This window comes from Sinocyclocheilus rhinocerous, unplaced genomic scaffold (genome assembly GCF_001515625.1).
Source record: "Sinocyclocheilus rhinocerous isolate Xijiao unplaced genomic scaffold, SAMN03320098_v1.1 scaffold1292, whole genome shotgun sequence".
NCBI classification, from domain to species: Eukaryota; Metazoa; Chordata; class Actinopteri; order Cypriniformes; family Cyprinidae; genus Sinocyclocheilus; species Sinocyclocheilus rhinocerous.
Window position 1 is genome coordinate 194,844 of NW_015656599.1, and position 13,031 is coordinate 207,874.

General features: G+C 33.9%; 1 protein-coding gene across 1 annotated transcript in view; it reads right to left on the reverse strand.

Moving 5' to 3' along the window:
* LOC107720331 (glutamate receptor-interacting protein 2-like) overlaps positions 1 to 13,031 on the reverse strand; it is a 193,984-nt gene that overhangs the window by 27,844 nt on the left and 153,109 nt on the right. The window contains exons 7-9 of the mRNA XM_016528011.1: positions 11,985 to 12,130; positions 10,358 to 10,505; positions 8,572 to 8,741 (exon numbers count right to left, since the gene is read on the reverse strand). Coding sequence (XP_016383497.1) covers positions 8,572 to 8,741; positions 10,358 to 10,505; positions 11,985 to 12,130 — 464 coding nt within the window. The remainder of the gene's footprint in view (positions 1 to 8,571; positions 8,742 to 10,357; positions 10,506 to 11,984; positions 12,131 to 13,031) is intronic.

Here is a 13,031-nt window from a genome sequence, read left to right on the forward strand (position 1 = left end):
TAGCCCGTACTAATCATTCGTTAATCACCTTATTGTGCTCACCTGTCTGCCCTTCGTTATCTGCCCTATATTAGTTCCTGCCTCTTGTAGTCTAGTTTGTCGGTTATTGTGAATGCCAATGTCAATGTCCATGTTCCTGTCGATGTTGATGTCTACCCTGTCTGGATTCCTGTTGTTTCTTTATTAAATATCATTTGATTCGTCATCTTCGTCGTCCTGCCTGTTCTTTAGAACACCCGTACCGTGACAGAATACCCGACCCAAAAGACTTCCGTGTTCTCCCTTTCGTTTGTTTTCCGTTTTTTTCCTCAGTGTTTTTCTTTCCGTTGTGTTGACCCCATGGATCCCTTCACGCGCCCCGAATTCCTCCTTCTCCTGCTGGAGCAGGAAGGCAGGACTCTCGAGGACCATACCAGACGGTTCCTGATGGTCGCTAACGTCACCAGCTATCCGGATGACGCGCTCTGCGCTTTCTATAAGGGAAGTCTGAACGCCGAGTGCAGAGCGCGGTCGTCCGAAGATGGTCCCCGGGAGGAATTTGCCGCCTTTGTGGAGTGGACTCTGGCGAGAAATGGGTCGCCACTCACCATCGGCCTGCGGATCCTCGGCATCCCCCTGGCTCGTTGGCTCGTTGGCTCTCCGCCTCTGGCTCCTCCTCCACCTGCTCCGCCGCTGTTGGTCGGCCCCCTGGAGTCGGTGGACATTCCTCCTCCATGGCTCCTCCCTCCGTCGCCTTCCGGGAGGGGGGCGATCTGTCACACCCCTGTGGACTGTCGATTGTGGTTTCTCCCTCTGTGTCCTTATTTGGTTGTTCCTGTCCTCATTATCCGTTAATCTCCTTATTGTGCTCACCTGTCTGCCCCTCGTTATCTGCCCTATATTAGTTCCTGCCTCTTGTAGTCTAGTTTGTCGGTTATTGTGAATGCCAATGTCAATGTCCATGTTCCTGTCAATGTTGATGTCTACCCTGTCTGGATTCCTGTTGTTTCTTTATTAAATATCCTTTGATTCGTCGTCATCGTCATCCTGCCTGTTCTTTAGAACACCCGTACCGTGACAGTGGTGAGATGTTGTGTAATAAGTGGTATGACTGCAACGTATCCCTTAAATGTCCATCTAGTTTGAACTTGCCGCTTGCTAACAACTGCTTTCTTCACGGAAGCTTTGCATTCAAATATTTCAAATCAAATCAATATTTCTTGTCTAATTATTTACTCATGTGGCAAGTAGCCATGTAATAAGCGGGATAATGTACATCCAGACGGTTGTTATCGCAGAATAACCCCCTTCAGGGTGATCAGGACCCCAGCTTACTTATGACTTTGTCTCACAAATGCGATTTGTCTTCTCGTAACTGTAATTTTATATCTCATAAATTGTAACTTTATTTTTTGTAATTGAGACTTTTATTCATGGAATTGGGAATTTACTTCCTCGTAATTTGTGACAATTTTAACTGTGAACTGTGTAACTGTGACTATCTTGAAATTGACTTCATTTCTCATAATTGCATCTTTATTTCTCATAATTTAAGCTTATAATTTAACTTACAATTTAAAACTATATTTCTCGTAATTGCGACTACAGTATCTTGTAAGTGTGGCTTCATTGCGACTATCTCATTATTGCAACAATATGTCTCATAATTTTAGATTTTTTTTCTTGTAATTGCGACTATTTTGAGAAGGTGACTTCATTTCTTGTACTTGCTACTATATTTCTCTAAATTGCGACTATTAAAACTATGAATTATTTTCTAGTAATTGTGACTACGGTATCTTGTAACTGTGGCTTTACTCTCATAATTGCAACTGTTTCTCATAATTGAGACTATTTCTTAAAACTATGACTATATCTCATAATTGCAACATTATTTCTCGTAAGTGTGACTCTGGGCCATATTTTAACGATCTAAGCGCATGGTCTAAAGCGCACGGTGCAAGTGCATATAGGGCATGTCCGAATTCACTTTTGCTAGTTTAACGATGTGAAAAATGGTCGGCGCGCCCGGCGCATGAACCAAAAGGGTTGTACCTATTCTCTTAATGAGTAATGGGTGTGTTTTGGGCGTAACGTGCAATAAACCAGTCAGAGTCTCATCTCCCATTCCCTTTAAGAGCCAGTTGCGCTTGTGCCATGGCGGATTCACTATTTACACGGCGGAATTTGCAAGAGCAAAGACTGAACGCTTCTCCAGAGAGGAAAGGTTCTGCTTGTGCGCGAGGTTAATGCGTGCAAGCAGACCATCTACGGGGCACAATAATAATCTTTTACATTGTAATTCTTTCATTTGTAATATTTGGCATGTTTGTGCATCCCTTTGTGTGTAATAAGCAGAGTGTATGTGTGTTGTTCACCCGCCTATAGGTGCATATTACTAACGCGCTTAACAAAAAAAAATAAAAAATTGCACCGGGTGTATGACAGGGCCCTATATCTCAAAATTGCAACATTATTTCTTGTAATTATGATTGTATCTCATTATTGCAACATTATTTCTCATAATTGTGACTTTATTATAACTGTGTATACATTTCTTGTAATTGCAACTAAAGTATCTTGTAACTCTCATAACTGTGACTATCTCATAATTGCGACACTGTCTCATAATTACAACTATATCTCATAACTGCAACATGATTGCAGCTGAAAACATGACATTATTTCACATAATTGCGACTATCTGATTGCGACTGCTGTGACATTATTTCTGACAGTTGCATGTTATTTCTCATAATTGCGACTATATCATAATTGTGACATTTCTCATAATTGCAACCATCTTGTAACAACAATTCCATTTCTTGTAATTGTGATTTTATTTCTAACAATTGTGATTTTAGATCTCGTACATAATTCTCATTTCTCAAAACTGCATATGTATTTCTCGTAATGTGTGACTATTCTTATTTTAGATCTTTTTATTTATAATGCTATGAAGCAAAAACAGATTTCTATAAAATACATAAAACCCTGTACATAAAAATACATAAACGTGAAAGTGTCTATAGATAACAAATAAGATATCTGAACTTAACACTGGACCTATGCTTAGCATATAAGACAAATGCGATTCTTTACCATGCTGGAAAATCCATCTCAAGCTGGTAAATGTGTTTATGGCCGTGGTAGCTAGTTTCTAACTGGTTCAAGTTGGTCATTAGCTGGCTGACCAGCCACCATTTTCCAAAAAAGGAGTCTGACCGCCTTAAGCCTTTATGTTTAGCTGGCAGCTGGTTTATTGATGGACCGAGTGGTTTAGCAGTTTAGACTATTAACAAACCAGCTGCCATTGTTTCAACTTGAGATGGATTTTCCAGCAGGGTATTAAGAGTGTGAAACACCCTAACTAAGTAATATGACATTCAACAACTTAGCTTTAACTTAGCTTTACCCTCCTCCATCTCTGGAAAACCATAAGAAGCTTAAAAACACTCGGTGAGATGTGTGTATTTATGTGTGTGGTTACACTTTAAGGTTTTAATGAAGTCTACTCACTACATTTTACATTTTTGGTACATTACTAAACAAACCTTTAAACTCCTGCACATATTAGCATTCTATTAGCATTATGTTTATATATATTTTTTTGCCACACAGACTGTGATGAGACGTTAAGAAATGCGACTTTCAGACAGAGTTTCACAAGCCAGGTTAAATACTACTATCTGTTAGTCTGAGCACCAATGAGGCATCTTCTAATGTTTGAGCGCTAAATCCCTCTTCCTTGTGGCTTATGCTAAGCTCGTCTGCTATGTCTCAAAGAAACACAACTCTGTCTCTTGATGTAGGAATTGAGAACACCAGGAATGATGACGGCAAAGTCTCCCACACAGTCTGATGTGACGGGAGCTTAATTGAAGTAAGGAGATTACAATACTGCTTTTTAAAGACCACGTCATTTATCTAAAATACAAACTGAACCAGCAGGTGACTGACGCTAAGGTTATTAGCAGTGGTTTGGGCTAATTTGTTATTACATTGTGTGTAGTTTAAGTCTGTATTGCAAAATACAGACATACTGTACAGTACAATTAAAAGATTAAAAAAAAAATCTGGACTACCATCTCAATGTTTGCTGCTTTACATCCAAAGTGGTATGTGCAACATGAGTCAATGACATAAAGCTATTAATGTATTCAGAAATACATTAAAAATGCAATTCCTACATATAATGACTTGAAAGTAAAATTCATTTGATCTATTTTGAGGCATAAAATTGAAAATACATGCATAAAAAAAGTTAATAAAAATGAAATAAAAAAACCTGGGCATAACCTTATATTATTATCATTTAACAATATGTATATACATGTTCTACTGTTTGAGCTATAGAGATTATAATGAAATATTACAAATATTTTTGAGATTAAAAATGTATGCAATAAAAGTTTGCCAAAATATTGTAAAAATGTGAACAGGAAAAAATATTAACAGGAAATTATATCATAGAGAGGTCTGTGACATTTCTCATAAAGTCACAATTATGCAAAATAAAGTCTTATCAAGAGAAATAATGTTGCAATTATTATAACAACTGTAAATCAATTTATTGTAATTTCGAATACAGTATATTGTAACTGTGACTTAATTTCTCAATTGCAACTATTTCTCGTAACTGCGACTATTTCATAATTGCAACATTATTTCTTGTTATTGCAATAACTATTTAACTGTGACTTCATTTCTCATAAATGAGACTTTATTTCTCGCAATTGCAACCATGTTTCATAATTGCGACATTATTTCTCATAACTGCAACTTTATTATAACTGTTTATTAATTTCCTGTTATTGTGACTAAAGTATCTTGTAACTGTGGTTTCATTTCTCATAATTACAACTTCATTACTCATAACCGAGAATTTATTTCTCATAATTGTGACATTATTTCCCATAATTTCTATAATATAAAATTATGTCACAGAGAGGTCAATAAATCATTTAAAATATTATAAATGGACTTCTGTATGAAAAGGCAAAGTCAGTCTGGCTAGTTATATGTCATGTGGTACAAAAATGTATACTTTTTGTAAGAAAAAAAAAAAAACTTCCTTGAAAAATACATAAAAAAAAAAACTGTGCACAAAACCAAATAAAACCAATGTGAATACAGATATTACATTTCTAAGAAATTGCACATGTTTTAAACAAATTTTTTTCAGGTCATAATGCACACAATAAATGGCAAATGTAAATCTGCCAGCTTCAAACCTGTGTAATGTAATATCACTGTTGCTTTGGATAAAAGTGTCTACCAAATATCTAAATGTATTAAAATGTACAAATTCTATTCTTCCTCACTTTAAATCCCAAGATCTCAAGGATGGCAATCCCAAATGAGGTTGTTACCAGACATACTTTCTTTTTCTTCCCCTAACAAGGTCAGCTACAATATTTGCATATATAAAATCTGAATCGAAAATATAGAGTCATATGGCAAAATATCAAACTCCATTTATTTCCTGGGTGAAGTTTCTATGTATTACTGACACGGGCCCTGCGAGTGGGCGTCAATTCTTGATTGAAGTCCTGCTGTGGCTGAAAGTTCACACTCGCAAATATGTTTTTCCATCATTACAGCCTTCCACATCCTCTCTCGGGTTCTCAGCACGGCAGGGAATGACCTATATAGTGCCATGTGATATTTTAACAGGACAGATCAGATGCTGAAAAACTAAACCACTTTACTTGTCCGTATCCATTAGGAATGTTTGTTCATGTGCCCAAAAATCTAGGCGTCAAGGCTGTCCTGGCATCATAAACTCTGTTTTACGATGTATGCGAGCAATGCATGGAATTCAAGAGGTCATCTTGTTGGGTTTAAAGCTTTGGTGGATGTAATTAACTGCCAGAGGCACAATCATGGAGGCAGAAGTGGGGCAAGAATTGGACTAGATTGTGACTGATGGGCATCTATGGTTCTGGATGATTGAAACAGAAATAACAAGAACTTCAAAGTCAAAGTAAAAACGACCATCTGAAGTTTAAATGTCTTCTATAATTGGAGTTGCACAGTCATTGGTTGCATCCATGAAGTCATGCAACTATAGAAAATATTCATATGCTCAGTGATAATATGCTATTGATTAGATTCTGTGTTCCATTCAAAGAGGGATGTGCAATATCAAAGTTTCTTCATCAGAGCAGATTTAGTAAAATGTAGCATTAGATCACTTACTCAGCAGTGGATGCTCTGCAGTGAATGGGTGCCGTCAGAATGAGAGTCCAAACAGCTGATAAAAACATCACAATAATCCACACCACCCCAGACCATCAGTTAATGACTTGTGATGTGATAAATTGTGTGTTTGTAAGAAACAAATCTATCGTTAAGATATTTTACGTAACGTCAAACTGTTGCTTCTGGCTAAAATATGAGTCCGTAATATATAATATTGCTTTCTCCAGAGACAAAGTCGTTTTGTCTGAATCAGGAGAAACATTTGTGCAGATTAAGCACTGTATACAAGCAAAAACAGTAAAAAAAAAAAAAAAAAAGTTGTAAAAAAATATTTCAGTGGATTTTAATGTGAAAGGACAGTGGGTAATGGCCTTTTTTAATGCAGGAAGTGTTATTATGGATTATGGACTCATATTTGGTCCAAAAGTGATGGTTTAAAATTAAGAAAGTCTTAATAATAAATTAGTTTCTTACAAACACACAGCTTTTCACTTCACAAGACATTAATTGAGGGACTGGAGTGGGGTGGATTACTGTGATGTTTTTATAAGCTGTTTGGACTCTCATTCTGACGGCACCCATTCAAGTGATGTAATGCTACATATCATATAGTATATCATATTGTAAAATGTTGCAAAATGTCATGTGGTACAACTCCTCAATTGCATATTTATCATTTAATAAATCATAATATTTGTCAAATAAAAATGGATTACACTCATGTAAAAACTTTCAAGTCAAAGCATCTGAAGTTTCAACATCTTCTATAATTGAAGTCGCCCAATCATTGAGTGCATCCATAAAGCTGCGCAATTAGAAAATGTTTATGAGCTCAGTGATAATAAGCCATTGATTAGATTATCTGACAACGGCGCTGCAAACAGTCCGAGATGACATGCAGGCATCTAATTCAGGCTTTTAGTGCAATGTGGTCTGCACGGCATTTGCATATAAACGAGGATGAAAATATCCAGTCTGGTTCTTCGTCCACCGCGTCTTGGTTTGATATAGAGCCTCTGTCTGTTGGTTTTCTAGGGTGAGCAGGTCTCCGTGATTAAATCTAAAGCTCGTGGGGCGACATCAAGCAGAACGAGAAGCTAATTAAATGAGATGACAGCAGAAGAGATGGCAGAGCAGTCTCCATCCATGTTTTCTCATCCTCATTTGTGCATCCGAAGAGGATACATGTGAGGTTTATATCACTATAATTAGTGAGATTATTATGACCTCCTTTGGAACAAACAGGGAAACAAAAGGTTGCCATAGACTTCGCAAAAAGTACTGTGGTTCAGTATGATGGTTTTGAATGATTACCATGATCATATACCATTGTGTTTACGTATATGGTACTCCACGACCATAATAAAATCGATTTGCTTAATGACAAATAAGACTATCCAAGTCTGTCCAAGATAAAATGAAAAAGAAAGGTTAAAAAAATTTAGTTCAAAATGCATGCACAGAGTTCTTAGAAATGTAATTTTTGTATTCATGTTTTCTTATGATTTAGTACAAACTCTTTTCAAGAAAAGTTTAAATGACTTAATGTCACATGGTGTAACCCTCAATTCACCTTGAATACATGCTATCTTAATTATTATTTCCCCAGGGAAAACAAACAAACAAACATTTAAATATATTCTTAATTTTGTTTTTTTTGTAATTTTTGTATTCATGGTTTCTTATGATTTTGTAAAATAGGAAATCGTATGATTTTAATGAGAAAAGAACAATAAATAATAATAATAAAAGATTAATAATTAAATAATGAAATTAATAATAAAATAATAACAAAAGGACAGTTATATCACTCTGACCCCCATGCCAAAAAAATAAAATAAAACATTTTATTTCAAAATTTAAAAACATGTTCATCATAGAAGACATGCTAAAATCTAGCGTAGCGTTAGTTCTGGCAGGTCACGTTAGTCAAGCTCGCATCAGCTGACTCTCAGCTGATCCCCATCTACCTATGGGAATACGACACCTATCTAAGCATTCATATATAATGTCCCTCAGTATTATCAGCGTAATCGCTGCTCTCCCTGCTCTCATCAATGCTAGGCTGCATGGATGCGCAGGGAGTTCTTGCCCAGAACAGAACCATACCACCAATCCAAACTGTATGCTAATTGTCAATCATCTTTGACGATAGTGGTCCTGACAGAACTTACATTTTTTTAAAGGATTTCAGAATATATTAACAGATATGGACAAAAATCATGAGGGTTTTGTCTTTGACCCGTATGTTACATTCACAGACAGTTTTCCAGACATAGTTTAGGTCCATTCCAAAATCAGATTCAACCATCTGTTGAAGACGTCTTAGATTAAGCCTAATTCATGTCTGGAAAAGCGCAGCAGTGTCCACATGTTCCCGTCTCTCACCAGTGTCCTGGGGTTTCCCGGGCAGGCGTGTTTGGTGTGCGGGGAGGATCTCTAGTTTGGTCTGATCAGTAGTGCTGGCCAGCAGCTGCGTGGCCTCCAGGACGGAGCAGTGCTCTGTGCTCGTGCCGTCTATAGACAAGATATGATCACCCACGTGTAACGCTCCGGACCTGAGACGCAAACAGAGAACTGCTAGAACTGTCATAAATGTGGGACGTGTCAAAAACAACATCAAAACTCACCCAAATTACCATAATAATGAATCTGAGTGCTCTATTTCCCTCAGAAATTTGTGAAATATATGGAAAAAAAAGAAGTAGAGGATGGTGAATTATGTTTCATGTTGTCTTTAAAATGTAATAAAAAACAATAATATATAAAATGCAAAAATGAATTCTACTGCTAACAAAAACATGCATCTTAATAACTATAACAGATTCCAATTACATATTTCAGAGGGATCAACAGTATTCGACAGCTGATCAATTTAAATGTAAGTTAAATGTGACTGCACAGCTAAGAACTATGGAGATTATTAGAAGAATTTCTTTGGAAATTGTTAATAAAATCATTAATACGAATCATAAGAGAGAATCATATAATTTGTAAAAGAATGTTTTTTTTTCCTTAAAAAATTTACATCCTTCACAAAAATCGTTTTGTGAACAATAAAAAAAAAAGAATATAATTTACAAAAAAAAAAAAAGTATTTCAAAAACAATATGTGTAAAAGTAAAAAAATAGTTTTATGACATAAAAATAAAGTTGTTTGGGTATAAATGGTTTTTCAAAAAATTTATGTAATAGGAAGATAGTCTGAAGAACCTTCTGAACTGTCTTCTGAACAATTAAGGTAAAAAAAACAATAAAATGATTTTACAAACAATTTACTGTACATGAAATTAAACGCATTTATTCAAAAATAGTTAATTTACAATCAATTTAGATCAAAATCAAATCAGTTGTGCAACAATGGTTTAACAAAGATAAAATCCTTTATGTAAGATTTGTTTTTACGGACAACTTTTGTAGGAAAACTTAAAAACATTTAAGTAAAAATGACTGTTAACTACTTAAGAAAAAAGAAAATCATTTGCAGAAGAATTTTGTAACAAACAAATTTTTAATACATTAAAAAATACAATTACATAAAAAAATAGTTAAAGAAAAATTCACATAAAAAATACAGAAATAAAATCTACTGTAGGAATGTTTTTATGAAAAATTTGTGTTGGATGATTTAAAGCTTTGTGAACAATTTTGTTATGGTTTAGTAATGGTTTTTCAAACAATTTATGTGAAAAGAAATGTAAAAAAAAAATGTTATTATGTAGAAATAGTTTGAATAAATTACTTAAAAATAAAAATAATTTCTGTGAAAATGGTTTTACAAACATTTTTTTATGAGAAGAAAGAAAATCATTTACAGAAGCATGGTTTTACTAAAATGTACCTAAAATTTTAGGTAAGTAGTAAAACGATTTACATGAGGTCTGATTTACAAATAACTTAAAAAACAAAATTATGTAAAAAATATTTTTACACACTATTCACAGTTCATATAATTTACCCAATTTACTTAACTGGCATCAGTGACAAAACTTTGGTTTTTGCAGAAATCCTGTATAATACTGCTTGATGATTTGTGTAGTTTTTCATGAAAACATACAATTTTGGTTGTTTTTCCAAGCAATTTGCATAAGAAAATTGCTTAAAAGTGGTTTTACAATTTACACAGTAGTCTGTTGTGCTGGTGTTTAATGAATGAGGCTCATTGAGTGTGTACCTGTCCACCACACTGGCGGGTTTGATCTTGTCGATGACGATGGCCTGTTTGTTCCTGTGCATGGCAGTGGTCAGAGTGATTCCCAGATTGGCTCCAGGCGCCTTGGCAATCTCCACCAGCAGAGGACCTGAAGCGTTTGTCACCGAGTCTGAGGGCAGGTGATAAGGACAGACAAGGACAGCACTGTTATGCTGTGATTTCTAAATGGATCGTTTCCTGCAGCTTACATTCAATCCAGAGTTTTTTTTTTTTTTAGTTTTGAGCGCTGAAAGTTTATTTCAGACCTCCATGTTCTAGGATATGACCCATATAACTCTACGAGGAGAACAACAGTGGGTGTTATGCTAATTGTAGCTAGCATAAATTAGCTTAACAGTACTAGTTAAGGTGTGAGGGTTGTTTCTCCGCTCTTGAAGGTCAACAACCTGCTGTTCATCCAGATGAAACAGTGAAGAAAGAGCAGAGACCACTGGAAAAAAGTGCTGTGCTTCAGGAAAATTTTGTACAAAAGGACAAGCACTCGAAAAGTAGTTTGATTACCCCTCATTATGCATTCGGGTCCATTTTGACCCGGAAGAGATACATAAACATTTAAAAAAAAAGTTTTCAGTAAGGAAAACAAACTTGCTTTAAGACCCTCAAAATACACTTTATTTATTTATTTATTTATTTATTTATTTATTTATGTATTTATTTATTTATTTATTTATTTATTTATTTATTTATGTATTTATTTATTTATTCATTTATTTATTTAATTAATATATATTTTTTCCCTTAGGTAATATCCAGGTATGTATGGAATACCATTAGTGTCAAAAATACTTTTTGTAAAATTATCTATGAAGTTACATCAATGTCAAAAAACTTTTGTAAAACATATCTAGCCTTGTTAAACATGACTTTAAAGGCCTACTGATGAACTATTGCAGCATGAATAATTGATCACTTTTTTAATCTGACAGTAAAGGTTTATGCAAGTCAAGTTAAATGTATTTTGTCTGAAAACTTTTTGTTTTTAAAAATAAATCACAAAATTCACAAGTTTCACAAATTTTGACTGTTTTCACGCAATCATGAGTTATAAATTCAAAGGAATTTAATTCCATTCGTTCCAATGGGATTAATACTGGTAATTCTCAGAGTAAATGTTTTTATAAATTACATACAAGTATATATTGAAATAAAATTTCTCATCAAAACTGAAAAATGTATTTTGCATATTTTGATTTTGTGTGTGTGTGGTTCATAACATTTCTAATTTTTTAATTAATAAAAAAGTGTAAATGCAGTTATGCTAATAACATACTAATAACATGGTAATGAGATGGTCAGTCAAAACTTTTTTTTTTCACTTTCCCTCATTAATGTGAAGTTGTTGATCAGACACAATTTGGTTTTAATTGAAAAAATAATAATAAAATTAAGTTAATGAAATTATGATTCTTCGAGTCCAAACTGGCCCAGAATGTGAAAATGGTTCACAGATTTTGAAGGCATTATGAGGGTTAATTCATCATTTCTTTTCAAAGTGCAACATACAAAACAAATGGCACGTTAATCCACTGGGACGTGTTGAATTTTCATTCTGTCAACATATAAAACAAGCGCAACTGAAGTAACTCACCCATGATGGAGACATCGTACTCGATCTGGAGCAGAGCCTCCTGGCCACACTGAGTCAGACCAGTAAGAGCATCACTGAGAGTGGCACTGTGTAAAACCACACCATCCACACTTAAGATCCGATCCCCTGCTTTTAGAGTCCCTTCTCTGCACAAGAACATATGCGGAACAGTCATATTATTAATGAAATGTATAACACAAGTACACGCTTTCCTGTTTAAAAGTTTGGCATCAGCAAGATTTTTATTTAAATAAATGAATACCTTTATTAAGAAATGATTCATTAAATCGATCAAAAGTGATAGTTATTATATTTTATATAAATTCTGATGTTTCTTAAATAATGGTTTCTGAAAAGTCAGCTTTTCCATCAGAGCAATAAATTACATTTTAAAATATAATAAAGTAGAAAACAGTTATTGTCATATTTAAACTAGTTAAATTGTAATAATAGTGTCAGTAGTGTCATTTTTCAATAACTTATTTGAATAAAAATGAGCTTTTATATAAATCATATCTATAAATCTAGTACAAATTGGAAAACCACATTTTATCATGGCATAATTTCAGATATATTTTCAATAGAATTTATATTATTTCAGTGACACTTTACAATAAGATTTCATTTGTTACCATTAGTTAATTCATTAACTAACATGAACTAACAATGAGCAATTTTTTTACAGTATTATCCTTTTTAATGTAAGTTAATAAAAATGGTAAAGCTAGTTCACATTGCATTAACTTATGTTAAAAGTACAACTTTTGAATTTAAAATGTTTTATCTTTTAACTAATATTAATAATAAATGCTTTATTTTTATAGTATTTTTCATTGATATTTCATGTCAACTAATGCAAATGAAACTTTTAGAGTAAGTTTATAAATAATTTTGAATTAATATATTTAAGCTTTCAAAATATCTTTTTGCACTTAGTCCATGAATTTTTGGTATTTTTGAAGGCAACATAAGGTTGATGTCTTATTATGCTGCCTAGGTAGTCAGCTTCTTTAAAATATTATTGATATTTCACAATAATGATTAATG